Genomic DNA, 18,674 nt, shown 5'->3' with positions numbered 1-18,674 from the left:
AAAGAAAAAGAGAGAGAGAGAGAGAGAAAGAAATATAGAAATATTTCTTACATTAACTTTTTTTACATCTTCTGGTGAAATGGAAGAATGAAAACAGTAATTAGAGTTCAAGGTCAAAATGAAATTCTGTCCACACCTTGGTCCTTCCTACATCATTTTGCAAAACAAGAGAGCTGAATAGAGGAAGAATTAACTGTTTTCTTTTAAGTTTAGTAATTGAAGATGCAAAATGAATATCATTGTGCAGATATGGTGCCAGAGGACAACACGAGCTAACAAAATAATGATAGTCCTGATAAATAATGTATGCATCATATCAAAAGCTGAATGAGATAAAGACATAGAGAACTTATTTGAAAATTTGGAAATTGCTCAAAGCCCTTCCTCCAGTGGCTCTCAAGAGTATAAGCACGGAGCATTAACAAACTCTGTGACTCTATAATTCATAAACTTTCCCTCATTTTTTGATTTTCAGTGCTTACAGTTTATAGTTAACAAAGGAACAGAGTGGAAAAATCCTGGTGAGAGTTGAAAGGAGAACATAAACCAGCTGATTCCTCCACTTAATCTATTCATAAAGGGCATCTGTTATCCCAAACTGCACGTATATGTGCCATTAAACTCAATATATTGAAAACAGAAAAAAACCCCTTCTACTCACAAAGTATTTTTATGACAGCTATTACAATGTGAAATTATAACAGAACAAAAACCATTTTTGGGTAATTTGTATTAAAATTATTCTGTTGTGGCTCTTGGTTAATGGATTTGTTAGAGATTCATTCAATGGTAGCAGAGCAAAGTCAAAGCAAACCAGTGGATGCTATCTGAAGGCAGTGGGATATTTCTAGATACATTGCATAGCAAGAAATCTCCCTCTCCCACAGACACATTTGAAAGATGTTACTAAATTAAAGAAATCTAAAAATCACATTCAGATAAGATTTGCCTTGAAATGATTTTGATGGTCGCAGCCGTGTGAGGTCATATTCTGAAGACACGTGGTGGGCAAGAGGGTTATTTTCAACTCTGCATGTCAGCATTTTGTTACATATTTTCTGGCACAGTACAATTCAGTTTCACAACCAAGATTTTTTTTTTCTCTAAAATGTCTTTGGATTTTCATTTTTTTGTCTAGAAACAGGGGACAGTGTCCTGTGGCTTCCTGAGGGAAACCCTCTGTCTCCTACTTCGTGTACACGAGCAGAGCCCAGCACACTTCTCAGCTACATGAAAAGTTTCAAGCTGCTGAAAGGCTGAGGTGGTCCCCCAGCCTCTGCTGGCCTATGTTAGAGCAAGTAGCATCTGGCTAGAGCAATCACAGCAGGAGCCGGTGGAACACCAGAGCAAGAATTTCCACACAGTTTCCCACCACCATCAAAGATGTAAAGAACCACACACTGCTCTCAAGGTACCTTTGCAAATCTGTTGCCCTGGGTGGGTAAATGAGAAAGAAGGTCACTATTGTCAGCAAGCTACAGAAGTGACTATGGGTCAGCTGCCCTCTCGTGATTCCCTGTGATCGTGCACAGGCTGTCATGAGGCTGACAAAAGGATTCCATTTTCCCAGTTCCTCCCTGACTGTCCTGTCTGCCTCTGAGAGCCTGTTGAGTGTTATTTGAATATTGCTTACTTCATTAATTTCCTCCTACCATCAATTGATGAATAAATTATTCATAAGTAAATTTATAAATAATTCTACCAGTTCTATTGATGATTGAATAATATTGACCAAATAAATTATTCACTCTTCTTTTCCCCCACCATATGACAAATAAATTATTTGTGAGTATTCTTTTTTTCATTATTAGATCAACTCTTGCACCTGTTGAGACATTCGTAAGATGTCACTAACTCTGATAACTACACAGTTTGTAAGCAGGACCCTTTAGGACCCATTTTTTCATAGACAAACAGAACTAGTTTAACTTTATTGTATACTTATATGACAGTTCCTTTAGAACATGAGGAAGTGTTTTTCTAGGTTTCACAGTCAATTAAACAAAATGCCGAGATATTCTGGGGTTAATTCTCACCCAACTAAAATATTTTGAATAGAGCAGCTTATTTTACGGTTTTCTATCTTTGTACTAAATAGTCAGGGCTGAAGCTGATCCAGCCCATGATCCCAAAAGGTATTAGGATGTAGGTGCTGTAAATGAGCATCAGGAGCAAAGCCAAACCAGATAGATACCTTGACTAATGGCCAATGCAAACATGAACTGCATAGGCCACAGGTTATTTCAAGTTCTTGGATCAATTACATGAGTTTTACATCTAGTTGGATCCATGGCTTCTCTCTCTTCTTTCGCTGATTCACCCCTAACTATGTAGCAAACACATGATAGCCTCTTCTAGTGGCAGCATTTCCAGCATATCTTACCATGCAGGCAAAAATATGTCTACATCCAAAAATATGAATAGTCCATGTGGTGACCGTCATTACAATGGGTCAGCAAAAACAAAAAGTTAATTAAAAAAATACATCTCTAGGAAAGTGATACTAAGTCACAAGCACCCACAGAGAAAGGATTAGATCCCCTCTATTCCATAGAGCCCAAGTTAGATTAAGTCCACCAAGCCAATCAAGTTGCAACAGCATGAAATCAGTATAAGGACCATGAATAGTACACTGCAAAGCATTATCTAAGAAGTTGCTCAGAAAGACGCAGAGAGAGAAGACATCTCGTCCCAGAGGAGCAGCCTTTCTGTAATTTTTCAGGTGTGACTGCCAGTGAGAATCAGAAGCACACACCTCTCTACTGGCATTGTTCTTGTCTCAGAGACCCATCAGTAAAGCACATACAAAGATCTTTCAGTTAACTTTTTATGTTGTTTTTTTTTCTTTTTAATTAAAAACCATGAAGCAGGCATATATGCCAGACTGGGTACATGTATGGGAGTGAACACAGACCCAAGACAGCAGTTACTTCTACAGCTCAGGCTTCCCAATGAGAGGAAGATGAATGGGTTATGCCAGGGCAGCAGAGCTGTTTAGTGTTCAGAGAGCTCATTTATGGGGAACTCTCCAGCACCAGACAGCTCTGTAACACTGGGCTGCTGCAGACATGAGCTATCTCTCCTTGCTTCCCCTTTCTTTTCCACCCAAATTGGGGTAGTGAGCTGTCACTCAGGTCAATACAGCAGTGTAATATTGGCGCTTAAAACACACACACAGCAGAAAATCCCAGCTCTTTCATTTTCAGAGAAAAGTGTTAATAGGTCTGCTTTTTTCACAGAGGTATTGTAACAAGTTCTTCTTTAAGCTGTCATTAATGTTTTCACTTAGATTTCCACATTAAAACAAGTAGCACTTCTTAGGGAAGTGTTGTGGTCAGGACTTACAAAGGAAGCACTGAGACTTTGCATTCTGAAAAATAGCTAAGTGGTCTTTGGGGTCTAGGTTTTAAACTCCATATCTCCCTGTTCTCGTAGCAGAAACACCATGGAATATCCAGACACAGAAATATACAGATAAATATGACAGATAAAATGGAAAAGCAATAAAAGTGTGCCTAGTCAGATTTGGTGTAGTCAGAGAGATGGATTGGAAGAATGCTCTTTGCAGTGCTGTTCAGAATGAATGTCAATGAAGCATAGTTATATAGGTCAAGAACAAAGACCACTGCAGTGGTTGGGATAAAGTGGTGAAGGGGACACATGGGAAAATTTTGGACTTATATAGGTATGTAACAGACTGAATCTTTGGGACACTTATGCATAAAGAAGTTATGAAATTTAAGCTGCATATGAAGTTATGGAGAGTAGTTTGAGCTGATTATATTTCAGATTAAGGGTGTGAGGAAAAGACAGAATGCTACAGATCGAGAACAAATGTAGATGTTCTGTATTAGACAGTATGATGTCTATTCATCAGCAGTGGGGTAGTCCAGAATATGAGTTTGGATAAGAGAAAAGAGATGGGCAAGTGTAGTATATAAAGATATGTAGGTTGGCAAGAGAGAATTGTTTACTCCACAGAACAGGGGAAGCTGAGGCTGCTTGAGAAGTGTGTCCCAGTGGTTGAAGGAGAAAAAGACCACAAGAAAACATCCTCATATTTAGTTATCTTGCCATATTTTGCAATATCATCTCACTGCACCTTGTCATTTGCATCAATAGTAGCAGAGAGGACTTTTATCACTGCTGCTCTACTGCAGTTGAGCAACTAGAACAAGACACAGCTGTGCAGGTGGTAGGTGATGCTACAGTATGCATAGCATGGGGTTGACAGCAGTCTGGCTAGGCCAAAGTGTCTGGCTAGGCCAAAGTATCTGGCCTGGGAAGCAATGATTAAGATTAGGCTGCAAAAAATGTCCAGATTCAGTCAAATTATTTTTTTTTATAACATGTTCATATATGCACAGAGGGATGGGGAGGGTGTTATCTCATACATTGATATTTTTTCTCACTGGGGAGTCAAAGCCATGAGCAAAAATCTATTCAGATAGTTTTTACGGTAAATGCAGGGTACCAGCAAAATATATTTGCAGCTCTTTAAAGTTTTTGCTTTTAGTTTTCCCATTAATGTTTTTGACTCCTAGTAATGTTTTGCATTTAAGTCAGTTTTGCTGCTTTCTAAAGAGAAGTCACAGAAAACAGAGCTACAAGGAGCTGCAAAAAGCCATCTAAATTTTGCCTGATAGCTAAGATAAATTTAACTTAAATTGTTTGCCAGTTTTCATTAATTAAGGAACCTTCAAACAGCCTTTCATATGTCTTATTTCAGGTAAGGTATGATTTAGTTTGGGAAGTGGTAACTTTTTCCAAGAAAAAAAAAAGGAGCAATAATCTGTGGACATGATTCTAAGTAGTGGAAAGAACATTTCAAAATTACTAGTATGTAAAAAAAAGTAAATTTATTTTACACAGAATCATATTAAGCAATACCTCTCTGCCTTCCTATCCTGCTCAATGAAGTGAAACTGTTCATGACAAAAATTGGACAAATGAAGGACAAAAGAAAAAAGCTCTGGATATTTACCTGCTTACCTTTTCCTCAGAGGACTCATAATCTTCTTGTTTAAGTCTTTCCCAGAGCTGAAAACCAAGCTACTTATTTCTAATGTGACAGGGCTATTGGCCTCCCTTTAAGATTTCTCTTTTGACTTTTGCAATCATTGCTCCCCTTTCTTCCATTTCCTTGTATTTTGTTCCTCAACTTCCTTTTTCCTTTATCATTGCTATTTTTGGTTGCAGTTGTAGTGCCAGCTTGAGGAAAAGAGACTGATGTTGTCTTTTGAGGACTGTGAAATTAGTATCTATTATAATCTCTCTACAATCAGAATTGGATTTCCACAAGTATCATCAGCTCCACCATTCCTGAGAAATATAGCAGACAAGGAAAGTGATCATAGTGATCGTTTCAGAAGAAAAGTTTGGAAGTAGCTGGGGAAATACCATTAATCCACAAAAAAGGGCCAATCCGATCAGATTAATCTCATGTTCTATGAAGAGCAGTGCAGGGTAATAAACTCAGGATGCTGGCAAGGAGACAGGCATCTGTATTTTGGACTAATGAAGTCCTATTAAGATCTATGTGCTTGGAAATGTTCCTGGAGCACTGTAGCTACGCATGGATCATGGCAACCTAGTCATCATTCAGCAGAACACGACTGCCTGCCTTGCCAGCTCAGATGCAATAAGGCAGTTTTCCTAAGCAGATGTGTGTGAGACCTCAAGGGCATCAAAGCGCCTGAGATTCCTAACTACCCTGACAATCTGGCAGCAGATCTGTTTGGCACAGGGCACCGCAAAGTCAATAGCAAGCTTTTGAGTTGTTTCTCTCTTCCCAACACCATATTGCTCAATGTCTTTCAGTAAGATGCAAAAAAAAATGAAGGGGTCAGGCTGAAAACAGAATGTGATGAAGAGCTTGTTATGGCCTTCTCTACTGTTGTCACTTGACACAGCAGCTTCCTAAAGATAGTACAACTGTGGATAGATTGAGTCTTGACTGTATCTGAAGATAAATGTCTTGTGGGCAGTGGACTAAATAAATAGTCATTACCGCTCTCTATAGGCTCGAGAGAACCCAGATATCTGGCTAAGTGGGGGATTATGAGTCACAAATGCTCTTTCAACACTGATATTGTGCTAACTTCTGAGAAATTAACGTGTGTTTTCTTATCTAGTATCCACATACAGACGCTCATTTTGTGGATGGTCGCCCAGAGAGAGACCTTTCAGCCTTTCTGGAGATAGGGTTTTACCACTTATTTACACAAAAAACTGGCTTCAAGGACTGCTTAAAGGCAGTCCAAAATCTCAAAACTCTACAATAGTAGACAAAAAAGGTGGTTTTAAGTTATTGTCACAGCTGTGACATAAGATTATAGGAAATCTTTATGTTGGAGTTTATCTGCATTATTTATTGTTTTTTCCATCAACTTTGCTGACATTTTCTTCTCCATCGTTCCAGTCAATATGAGTCATGAGGAGAAAAGGACATGCCTAGCACACAGGGACACTTCCATGAATCTGTGAACTTGTTCCATGTTATGAACATATTTCCTTCTTTTCTTCCTTTACAATGTGAATTGATCGAGTGCATTAATCTTATTTCATCCCATCTCAGTTTTATGCTACAGAGAAAAAAATTGAAAACGAGAAGAATTAAGAATTCTCATAAGAATTAAATTTCTTTTTTATATTGAAATTATGAACTATTAAGGAAAATCTTAAAAAAAACAAATTCCATTTATGCAGAGTCAGCACTTTACCATTCCCTAAAAAATATGGTATTGTCAAAGCTTTCAGTTCTTATTATCCATTTAATTTTACTGTGTCAGAAAAAGGAAGAATTTTTTCTGTTGTTAGACTATTCAATGCTATTAGAAATGAAAAATCCTATCTCTAATGAAAAACCATGTTCTGCTTTATCATGATTATTGTAGTTCTTTAATACAGTTCACAGGCTGCACTAGTACTGTTGCTATTAAGCAAGCCATCAAAGCAAAGGCTACTGGGGAAAAAGTATGTCAGCATTGTAGCTTTTCCTCGCCACTCTAGCCCAGACCTTCATCAGCGGTGAGACAGAACAAAGGAAAAGGGGATGACCTGCAGGAGGAGCAGGAGCAGTAGGATGACTGGCTATTCCAGGCAAACCATGAGAAAGATCGTGAACTGATGAGAATGCACACAGTTTGAGGGATAAATTCCCTCCTTTCCCAAACATCATGTGATTTCCTATCCCAGAAAAAATCTAAGTGTTTGATTTGTATGAATTTTAGTCACAGTGACAAATGCAAGAAGCTGTAGTTAACATTCAAGGAACATAATGCAAACATGCCAAGTGATAGGTTTCCTGACTTTTTTTCTGTCACTGTGTTTAAATCCCACATAAACTCAAAGATCTTTCTGCAGAGTATGAAGACAAATATTTGTTGGTCAACAGATGACCCCTGCTGGTGTGCAAAATAAAAAAAAAATAAAAGCATGCCAAACAATAAATTTTACTAATAAAAAACACCCTCTTATTTATTAGTTTTCCAGCCTTCTTTGTGCATATTTGCCTGTGGTTTGTACTTAATTTTGATTAATCACATTACTCAGGACTGTATTTTTCAGCCTGTTTGCCAAAGTATTGTATGTTGCCTTTCTTATACTTCTCTCCATAATCAACCACATGCTATTTATTTATCCATAGCAGCTTCTCAGTTGTGCTCCACATGTCCAAAAATGTCCCTCTGATCATTTTCAAACAAGTTCCTGGTAATCATCTTGTTTCACTGTCTTTTTTTTTTTGAATAACTGATTACAGCAGCAGCTTCTACTTTCTGTGCTTCTGCACAACTTGTAGTGTTATCAAATTCAGATTTTTATCGGTAATACCATTGTTACTAATACACGTTTCTTTATTTAACTTTACCATGTCAATCTAACAATTCAGATCAGATGTACATCTGAAATCACAAAGCACATTACATTTCTTTAATCTGCATGATGTTGCACACACTGTCTTTTCTACAAATTATGAATTCCATGTTATGAGTTCTTTGTGTTGTTCTGTGTGCATTGCGACTTTCTTAGATAGCCAGGAATGGACTTTCTCGTATACATATTTAAATAGATTGTTCAAGACAGATATTTCCGATGTAAGCCCACTGGAGCTGTGCAACAGTGTGCTGCCATCTCTTTTGTTGGGAGGTTCCACATTCTGCTATTGGGAAAGTTTTGCTGGGGCTTTTCCAACACTCCTCCTACTGGTCAGCAGCTTTTGTGCCACTTCAGCTGTAGTACCTAAAAGAGAGCAAAATTTTTTTAAAAAAAACCTCATTTGCCTCAAATAACTGCTAAAATCTTGTCATTTTGGATTACATTTTATCTTACCTTCCGGCTTCTTAAGTTAAAAGTACATGTTCCTTATAGAAAACTTTGTGCAGCTTATAATATATCCCAGAATTTTAATTTCTTCCTTTTAATTTCTTCTTTCCATTTCATTTAAGGGTTGCCATGTCAGTCTGCAGCAACATATTTGCCCTAGGGACCTTCACCTCAATCACATTCTGGTTGTATTAACTCCGTGTCTTAAATAGAAATGTTTCCTTGGTCCTCTCCTCTGGCATGCAGAGCTATCTCAGTACATCCATTGTAAGATGTAGTCTTTTCAAAAGTTGAGATATTATTTCTCTACATTCTTTTTCATGAAAATATCTAGCATCTGGGGAAAGCTTTATCAAGACCACTCCTCTGGAATAAAACCTCCTCTGTGGACTTTAAATTAGATGCTGAAAGTGATAACAAAAATGAAACAAACAGATAAATAATGTCATATTTACATTTCTAGCATGTGCTTAATACTTGTCATTATCATACTGTGGAAAAATTTTCTGTACTCAGGTACATGCAAACATACAGCAACTGGACCTGGTTTGGGTTTGGGCTTTTTTTGGTTGCTTGGTTGACTTGCTTTGCATTTGTTTCGCAAGATTTTTTCGCATTGATTCTTATTTCAAACATTATAATTGAGGCCATGAGACCTTGTGGAATCTATTCCAGGAAACAGTTTGTCATTAATTTGATTTCATTCTGACCTCATGACCTCCACTGCCTTAGTGAGGAATGCAGGTAAGACTTAATTGGGAAATCCAAGAGCCTGGATAAGGGAGAACATATGGAAAACACTTTAGTTTCATGTATAGAGGCCTGCATATGTATATGTTTTCTGAGAGATGAAGTTCAGAACCAATTGTAACACTGAAGTGAAACTTTCATCTAGAGAGGCCAGCATGGAAAGATTTAAAACTGGGAACCTATGAAAATGTATCATCATCATCATCATCATGTCCTTCTCTTTCATCTTTTTTAATCAAATAATTAAAAGTATAATTAGCAATAGCATATTGACATAGAGACAGAGGATCTGTGCATTTTTCTTAATAGTTAAGCTTTAGGTGTGTGTTTTCTACCTTGCTCAATGTACAGAATTCCTCATTCATGTATCATTTTTATGAAGAAAAATTATTTTACAAAAAGCCAAAAGTTTATCATGTAGTTAAAACACTAGAAAGGAATTATTTCACACTGAATCCCACTGATACTACAGGTTTTCTCTGTGACCTTGAGCTAATCACCTAATCTCTCTGTACCTCTGTTCCTCATTTATTTTTTAAAGGATGATAATACTTCTTCTGCGTCTGTATTTACATTGCAAACTCCTTTTACTCTGTGCTTTATATTACTCTTGTTGCAATAAAGATCTTATCTAAGAATTCTTATCATAGAGTTGCTTTTTTCTATGTAAAAAGCAATAAATTCTGTATGATAAATTATCCTGTATGATAGGTTACCCTGAGCTATGACCTGGCTGTATAAGGAGTTACTATTATTATCGCACCAAAAGTTTTTTAGCGAAAGTTGACTTAGAGCTTCAGTGTTTCATGGCTATTTTATCAAGAGATGGTGGGTAGGTCTTAGAAAGGCTTTTTCTATAGCAGTTTAATATATGTGCCTGAAAATGCCTATTCTACCACCTTTGAAGAAAACCAGTATGGGAGTGACCTGCATCTGCACCTTTAAACTCAGCCAGCACTAAGGAAGGCTGCATAAATGCTGTCTCTTGCGAATGGTCTCCAGCTTGTAGTATCTCCCAAACTGTATCCTGGTTTCCTGTGAGAGCTTTCTGGGCCAAAAATTTAACAGCATGGGCAAGACTAAGAAACATTTGCAGGCTCTGTTTAAGAGTGGCCAGTCAAACCTTGAAGTCTTGATAACCATTCTGCTTCTTTATATAGTTATATGCTTATAATAATCTATCCCAGTTTTGCTTTATGTAAATCCTAAAGCTGGAAAAAAAGGAACTTTGCTGTAATAAAACATAAGGAACTTGACACCAAAAATTGTTCAAAATAAGTCCAGCCAAAATTCAGGAAAAAAGTTTCTGTTCAAACTGCTCCATAATATAGTAAGCATTCCCTGATGGATCAGTAGTTCAGGTGATTACTGTTCATGTTTATGATATTTATATCAAAAGGATCAATTTGGTAATTAAAGCATTCATTTGGTAGGTAGATAATATAGCTTTACATATCCTGAGCCAGTGAAAGGATCTGAAAGGATCTGTGAAGAACCATGTCATCTTTGGCTGTGTTCTGAAAGGGGAAGCTGATCTTTCTCCTTAGTTCCTGTAAATATTAGGCATCCAGCTCTGAGTCTCCCAAAAACATCTGCAGTCCTGAACAAAAACTTCATGTCTGAGGAAGAGTCAGTATAAAGACAAACAGTTTTACTCAGCACTTCCTTCTACCTTACCTAGGGACCTCCTGGTTAAATTCGATTGTTCTTGGCACAACGTCAAATCTTTTTACTTCTGCCTGCCTCATATCTAAAGTATTTGAAGCAATGCTCATTTATGGGCTTTAGACAGTCTCTGGAGCACATCAGAAAAAGAAATTTAAGTATATGCTTTGGTGTTACCAAAAACTGGGGATATAGGCATGGTTGTTTCAAGGATGCCAGTTTGCATCCCATCAGGTCTTGAGATCACAGCAAAGGCTGGTGTCAGGATGAGGAGCTTAAGAGAGCTGCATAAGCAGCATAAGCTGACGCTCGCCATAGAGACAGCTAATAGGATAACATGATGTCAAAAAATCATTATTGTGCCCACCCCAGTTACATGATTCTCAGGTTTGTTATCCTGGACTTGCTGGCATGGATCAGGATATCCTGGAATTTTAGATTTCTCTGCAGTATACACTCTAATAGTCATAGAGACACATGAAACATGCCCATGTATACTGTGTACACAGTTACACCTGCAAGCCCAACTCCTGGTTATTTCTGCCTTACTTGAAACCAGAGCATACAAATCTCTGTTGAAATCTAGTTTGGGTTGATTCTGAAAGGTTTAAAATCTAAACATATTTACCGAACAAGAGATTTTGTTACAATATGAGCTTCTGTAGAAGCCAAACCACACAGTGTGACTATCAGACAGCCTTAGTAACAGTGGGTGTAACTGAATTGTCACTTCCAGAATTATCACCCTATCCCAGACACATTGCCATGTGGGACAGAAACCCAGTAACAAACGAAAGAAGTTTAACTACTTCTTTTGCAGTTTTGAAAAGATTTTGCAAATGTGGCTTAATCAGCTGCAACACCTGATTAAACATTACCCTACATATTGCTTTCTGATAAGTGTGTTCTTGTCTTTGCAGACTGAAGAAGTCCTGAAGATTGATGGAGGGCCATGCTATTCAAACAGCAGGTGTTGCTGAGGCAGAAGCTCTTTGTGCTAGGCAGCCTTGCTATTGGAAGTCTCCTATATCTAGTTGCCAGAGTTGGGAGTTTGGATAGGTAAGTCATTAAGTAGCTGCTCTCTTATTTAGAATGGACTAAGATTATCTGAGTTTTTGCTTCAAGGGTCTGATTTCTTTTATTCTTTGTTTCTCCTTTGTTTTTCGGGATTTTTTTATGTTCCTCATGTATAGGAAGACTGTCTATTTTAGTAGTGATTTTCATTATTTATTCCTCCTTTTTGGAAGAGAGAGTAGGAAAATAGTCACAAATCATCCCTGACAAAGTATTTCTGTGTCCATTTGTATTCTAAGCACATTGACACTTGTTTTCAGAGAAGAAATAAGCCAGCATCCAGTAAAAATGTCATTACAGTAGCTCATTTTTTTCTGTGTGCATCTGTGTTGACCTCTAGTTTCAGCAAAACAGTTATGATGTATTTATATATCTCCCTTTCTAAATTTGTGAGCAAGCAATTAATGTGCTACAGTGGTAGTTAAAATTAAGTATGAGCCTGCAGAGCAGCTTGTCAAGTTTTGAATACTATTTCACTTGAAAGATTGCTTAAGGGTTTGAGAATTTTAACTATGTTAATTAGCTGGTATTTTCTGTAGCTGAATGTGCTAAATAAGTGGGGTTTCTCTGCAAATGATTTCCTAGAGAGTAGTAGAAAATAAAGCAGAGAAAATTAAAGAGTATTTGGCACTTCTGACCAGGCTGAGTTTTGACTGGTTATTAACAGTACAACACTAGTGCTACCTGCACTGACACTGCTGTTTCTGTCACCTCCAAAATGGCCTGGGATTGCTCTGGTAGGCATTACACAAAGGCGCAAAAGATGTAAGAAAAAAAAAAAAAAAGCTGTTTCAAAAGAATGAATGAAACACAAGGCTGCAAGATTTCCAGAAGCTGGTAGATGCTTTGCAAGTGCTAATGCTATATTAGTGTCCTTCTTTTCAAAGACAGAATAATGATAGTTGAGCCCAAAATAATGACACAATACTGTGTGAATATACAGTGCATGAAAAGTTAGTTGAAAACGTAGCTACTGTGTCCATTGCTAGGTTATGTTTGGCTCCATCTGAGGTCACTGGGTGCTTTCTTCAATTGCTTAAATCCACTCCAGAAGAAGGAGACCATGTACTCACCTAGAACCAACTGCACTGCAAATTACACTCCAGAAATTATATCTTCTTTCCCCTGATGGCCAAAACATCTCTGATACTTCAGAGGTAGAAACTTCACTGAGACTAATGTGATTCTGTAAATGGACACAGAAATCCTTACTGGTCCCTGCAAATGTATATTTTATGACCAAAGGCATGAAATCTAATTAACCTTCTGCTATTATCTATGCTTGCACATCTATAGAATTTACTGATGGCTATAAAATTATCTCGCCACAGTATTTGACTTGCTGACCTTCTGTTGCAGTGAATTCTGCCGGTTTCATATATAATGTTGCCAATGGCAGCAAAATTCAGTTTCATTCTCTTACATTACCCAGTGTGAAGAATACCACATTGCTAAAAAGCAGTCCTGTGTATGGACTTGTTATGAAATAGAGAGAGAAAGTACTGGAAAGGACGAGACATAGATGAATTATCCAGAAATGTTCTTCTGCCTCATCACTGTTGAATCTGTCAGTAAAAGGATGCTGAGTGGCTTCAATAGACTTTGGAATAACTAATTGTTCAGGAAGAAATCCAGATTCATTTATGCTTAATTTATGCTGATCTAATTTGAACAAGAGAGCTGGGGATGGCTCATCTTTAATAGCCTCAGATTAGGCTCTTCAATGGTAGTGTCTTGAGTTTTCTTAGGCCCGAAGGGAAATTACTACTAGCTTATCTGATTCATTGAATCATAAAGTCTGATAAGCTGAGCACTTCCCTCCAGAGAAGGCATCCGTAAGTCAGCTCCTGAGTGTGTGGAGATGTTTCACATGTTAAAGCCCAAATAGATTCCGTGCCTGGCAATTATGAGAATAACTGGATCAGTCTTTGAGTTACCTGTCTCCCTCATTGACAGTACCTGGAGCATCCAGATCTGATTTCAAACTGCTCCTGCTGGAACTAGGCTTATAATCTTTTGCTGCTGTGACATCTCCACTGGAAGAAAATTAGCAAGTATTCCAGGTCAGGAGAGACAGCTCATTAAGATTGCCCAGACTTATTTTAACTGTTTTGAATTTTTTCAGAAATACAGTTCCTTGAGATGAATTGTTCTGTGGTGGGTTTTCTCAAGAAGAATATTTGTGGAGTTTTACTGTAGCAGCTTGACAAATTGTCTGTTTTGGGAGAGCAACTCAGTGATATAATAAATGTCATATACTCTTTTTTAGCAAAGGACTGTTATTTAATGGAAAAATTACTCAGAATTAAGACTATTAGCATGTTGCAATATAACAGTAAATAGTGATGGGATTCAACTATCAAGATCTGCCTTATACCACCACTGCCACAATCTTTTAAAAGTTATTTTTGTATTGTTTAGAGAGAAGAGGAGAAGGAGGAAAGAGTAAAAAAACCTGAAATGTAAAGTGTTGAGGAAGGACTTTTAACAACATCCAATCTTTTCCCTCAGGCTAGAGGATATCTTGAGTATTTATTTACTTTTAAAGGAAACCACCCTGTTTGACAAGCTGTTGTGTTACACTGAAGGCAGTGCTAGCTGTATTTTTGAGCAAGAGATAAAATTAGTGTAGATGGGTCTGGAACTGCTGTTGTGGAATCCTCTTTGCTTGAAAACAAATAACAAATACACAGAAGGATAGGGAAAAGAAGAACAGAGATAGCAATTGCAGCTTCTGTTTCTTATGCTCTTAACTGCCGCCTGCTGATGTAGAAATACTCTCACCAGCTACACCACAATCTGATGAAATTGTACCATTGTTAAGTCAAGACATTTCTTCCTTTTTTTTCTTCATATGGGCGGTTTGCTTCAGCATTTCAATGATTCAGTCTTTGCCACCAAGTCGGGCTTATTCAGTAGATCCCAGAGACAACGGGAAAGAAGAAACTAGAAACTTGAAAAAAGAAATAACAGGAACTCACTTGTCATCACACTTTCTAACTAGTTTGCAGGACTTAGCTAGAGCTCATGTAAACCCAGCAATGTCATCTGGGTTGTTTTTTCAGCTCTGTCCAGACAGGTTATATCTCTTGGCATCTGGATCATCAGAGAACAGCTAGCAGGTCAGCCAGGGAGATCAAACTTACTTTGTCCCAACCATCCATTGTCCTAGCATCAGTGTCAAATTTGAAACCCCAACAAGCAGTGATGGATGGGAAAGCCATAAAGAAATAAATAATTATGTCCTGAAAGCAGGGTTTGAATAATATATAGAAAATGAGTGAGGGACCACATGCTGAGAAACCAGAATAAATACTGAATACCTAAACAGCTATTAATGAGCATTGCCCATCTGGTGTACTGGCTAAGGCAGGGGTCCTGTGAAAAATAATAGCATGCACCCGTGTAATTTAAGAACTGTATCATAATATATATGCACAGCAAGCTCACATGAAAATTGCCTAGGCAACCTTTGTTCATACATATCCTTAATTTTGGAGAGCATGGCTCCACGAAATTAGTAATAATATTTTTCTATGTGACCTATGTGACATACCAATTTAATCTTCAATGAAACAGTGGCCTGTATGATGTCCAAAGCACTGATTTGAGAGTGGAGGTGAGGGCTTATTCAAGGTTCTGTAGTAGCAAAATTTTGGTATTTTTCTTATTGAATCATTTCTTGGATTCAGTGGCATCAGATACAAGAAGGAAGCATTACAGAAGTGGAAAAGGGGGAAAATAGGTGAATATAAAAGAATAGCACAGAAATACAGGTGCAAAAGAAGAACGAATAAGGCACAAAATAAGGATCAGCAGAAGGATACATAAGTGAGGATAAGAAAATACTGAGGTAATAATGCAATAAATGCATTTTTAACAACTTTTCTTGCCATTCTTTTTATGTCTTGTTAATTATGTTTGATTCGGAACCTAGGACTTTCTGGTTCTAATTGGTAGGGAAAACACTGGGCATATTCTAAAGAGAAAGAGAAACATTGAAAAGTGATGCCTAGAAAGCATCACTTTTGCTCATCTTCAGTAAAAAGGCCAGCTCTGGATCAACGCAATGGAGAGCACAGGAAAGAATTCAGGCTAGAATAGGAAAAGTGGGAAAGAGATGAATTAAATTATTTGGATTTTCAGATCAAAATGACTAAATGTAATTCATCTTAGAATGCTTTAAAAAATGCCAAATCAATCAGAAAATAATGAAGAATGTGGGAAGTTAGACGACATTCAAGAAGGCCCAAGAACAGTAACCATAGTGCCTACACTGGCAGAGAGCAGAAGGGTGGAGTTAGGAGTTACCCAGCTAAATCAGAGCACAATACTGAATTAAATAATAAAAAAAATTGCAAACCATTTAATCACTGACAGAGTAAAATAAAAGCTGAAAGATGGGCATATCACATTACATTGGAAAAAGTTTCCAAGAGCATGATGACCTTATACAGAATACTTGCCTTAAGAGATATCCTCTTTTTACAAATACCTCCTGTTTCACTTGCAGACTGCAGCCCCTCTGCCCCATCGATGGTCGTTTTGGACCCCGCGGCCAGGACGAAATCCCACTGCGAGCTCTGCAGTTCAAGCGAGGTCTGCTCCATGAATTTCGAAAGGGCAATGCCACTAAGGAACAAATACGACTGCACAATCTGGTTCAGCAGCTTCCTAAGGCCATTATCATTGGGGTGCGGAAAGGAGGCACCCGAGCACTACTGGAGATGCTGAACCTTCACCCTTCAGTGGTCAAAGCTTCTCAAGAGATTCACTTCTTTGACAATGATGAAAACTATGCCAAGGGAATTGAGTGGTACCGAAAAAAAATGCCTTTTTCTTACCCTCATCAAATAACAATTGAGAAAAGCCCCGCATATTTTATCACTGAGGAAGTACCTGAAAGGATTTACAAAATGAACTCATCTATCAAATTATTGATCATTGTCAGGGAACCTACCACAAGAGCAATTTCTGATTACACTCAGGTGCTGGAAGGCAAGGAAAGAAAGAACAAAACTTACTACAAATTTGAGAAGCTGGCTATTGATCCTAATACCTGTGAAGTGAACACTAAGTATAAGGCAGTGAGAACCAGCATCTACACAAAACATCTGGAGAGGTGGTTAAAATACTTCCCAATTGAGCAGTTTCATATCGTGGATGGAGACCGGCTCATCACAGAACCACTGCCAGAACTCCAGCTGGTTGAGAAGTTCCTAAATCTTCCTCCAAGGATAAGTCAGTACAATTTATACTTCAATGCCACCAGAGGGTTTTACTGCTTGCGATTTAACATTGTCTTTAACAAGTGCCTGGCGGGTAGCAAGGGACGCATCCATCCAGAGGTGGATACCTCTGTCATTACCAAATTGCGCAAGTTCTTTCATCCTTTTAATCAAAAATTTTACCAGATCACTGGGAGGACATTTAACTGGCCCTAAACTAAACTTCATACAACACTTTCTGTTGCACCTGAGACATGCAATAGATGTCTCTGATAAAATATGCACTTTTCATAGACATGGCTAGCAAAGTAACTTTTTTTCATGCATACGTGTACATAATGCAATGTGTGACCAAATATACAGTGGGATCGATTTTTTTCTACAGAATAGAAACTAACATAAATTTACTGTCAATATAGTTGCATCTTTTATGATATAATAATAAAGGAAAAGGAGGTATTTAGGGAAACAAAGTCAGGCACTGTTAAAAGGGTCAGTGTTCCTCTCACTTAGTGAAGTGTTTATGTGACATACCTATTGATCCAAGCAAAACATTAGTTTATGGCGTTAAAATTCTTGTCAAAAGTCTGTAAAGCTGTGAGTAAGCATAATCTTGAGACTATATTTGGTATGTGTATTGCTAAAGGAATGCTGACCCTTTAAACACAGTGCTGAATTTTTACAATGAGAGTGAATAGTACTATTTTCTTATTATTTTAAATTAATATCTTATCTCATACAAACTGTATTGTTTTAGGGTTCCTGTGGTGAGTTTGCACTATTGTTTTATTGTATGGACCATCATGTCACTTGTAGCATGTCAATCATGTGTCAAAAAAAGTTCAAATGATTTTTTTCTCTATACTTGTGTGTCGGCAAAGCTAAATGTTGTGTACATAGTGTACAATGTTTGTAAATACTGGTTTCACACTAAGTAATTCTATTTTGTAAACTGAATATGGCTATTTAATTTATTGTGAAAATTAAATTTATTGTGGTATTTAAAGATGGAATGGATTAAAATTACCTCTATGTGCAAGAGCTTTTCATGTTTGCTTGATGTACATCAGTGTGATCCCTTAGATCATATTTATGTGTGTGAAAGAGTTACACATGTAAACTTGGTTTCTAGACATTTGAGAATACTGATACATGTGGTGAAGCAGAGTTTATTAAAAAACTCATCAATCTAGGAATCTGGTGTAATGCAAACCTCAAAGAACATTATTGCTGTTCTATTGCAGCACTTTGCTAAAATTAATTCAGTTGCAGTAGCCCACGAGGTTAAAGAATGACAGTAAAAGCCTGCTGTAACCAGGTATATCAAAAAAGCAAAGCCCTCATTAAAACCAAAATAACAGACAGATAAAATTAGAAGCAGGGTTATAGAGATTTCATCACAAAGAGAGGGTGATGCTTCAGAAGTCAAAGAAAACTTTGGTTGTGATACCTTTGCTTTCATCTGTTTATGCATGCACCTGCTCCAGAAAACACCTACAGTATTGTTAGTACTGGTATAAACACATAGCATATATTTCCATTCAATAAGTGACAAGAAATTAGTTCAGGAAATTAGTATTTTCATGCTTTATACATTGTATGGCTCTTAAAGATTCATAAGCAAAAGAATAA

At 37.4% G+C, this 18,674-nt stretch overlaps 1 protein-coding gene across 4 annotated transcripts in view; it reads left to right on the top strand.

Annotated features, from left to right (window-relative positions):
- HS3ST5 (heparan sulfate-glucosamine 3-sulfotransferase 5) overlaps positions 1-18,081 on the top strand; it is a 192,909-nt gene extending 174,828 nt beyond the window's left edge. For all 4 annotated transcript variants that reach the window (XM_017830364.1, XM_017830378.1, XM_017830371.1 and 1 more), the window contains 2 exons: positions 11,661-11,799; positions 16,328-18,081. In XM_017830364.1, the coding sequence (XP_017685853.1) occupies positions 11,693-11,799; positions 16,328-17,258 (1,038 nt within the window). In that variant the 5' untranslated portion in view covers positions 11,661-11,692 and the 3' untranslated portion in view covers positions 17,259-18,081. The remainder of the gene's footprint in view (positions 1-11,660; positions 11,800-16,327) is intronic.
- The last annotated feature ends 593 nt before the right edge of the window (positions 18,082-18,674 follow it).

This window comes from Lepidothrix coronata, unplaced genomic scaffold (assembly GCF_001604755.1).
Source record: "Lepidothrix coronata isolate B3197 unplaced genomic scaffold, Lepidothrix_coronata-1.0 Scaffold5, whole genome shotgun sequence".
Lineage (NCBI taxonomy): Eukaryota > Metazoa > Chordata > Aves > Passeriformes > Pipridae > Lepidothrix > Lepidothrix coronata.
Note: the sequence above shows the minus strand (reverse complement) of the source record. Positions and strands in the feature narration are given on the sequence as shown.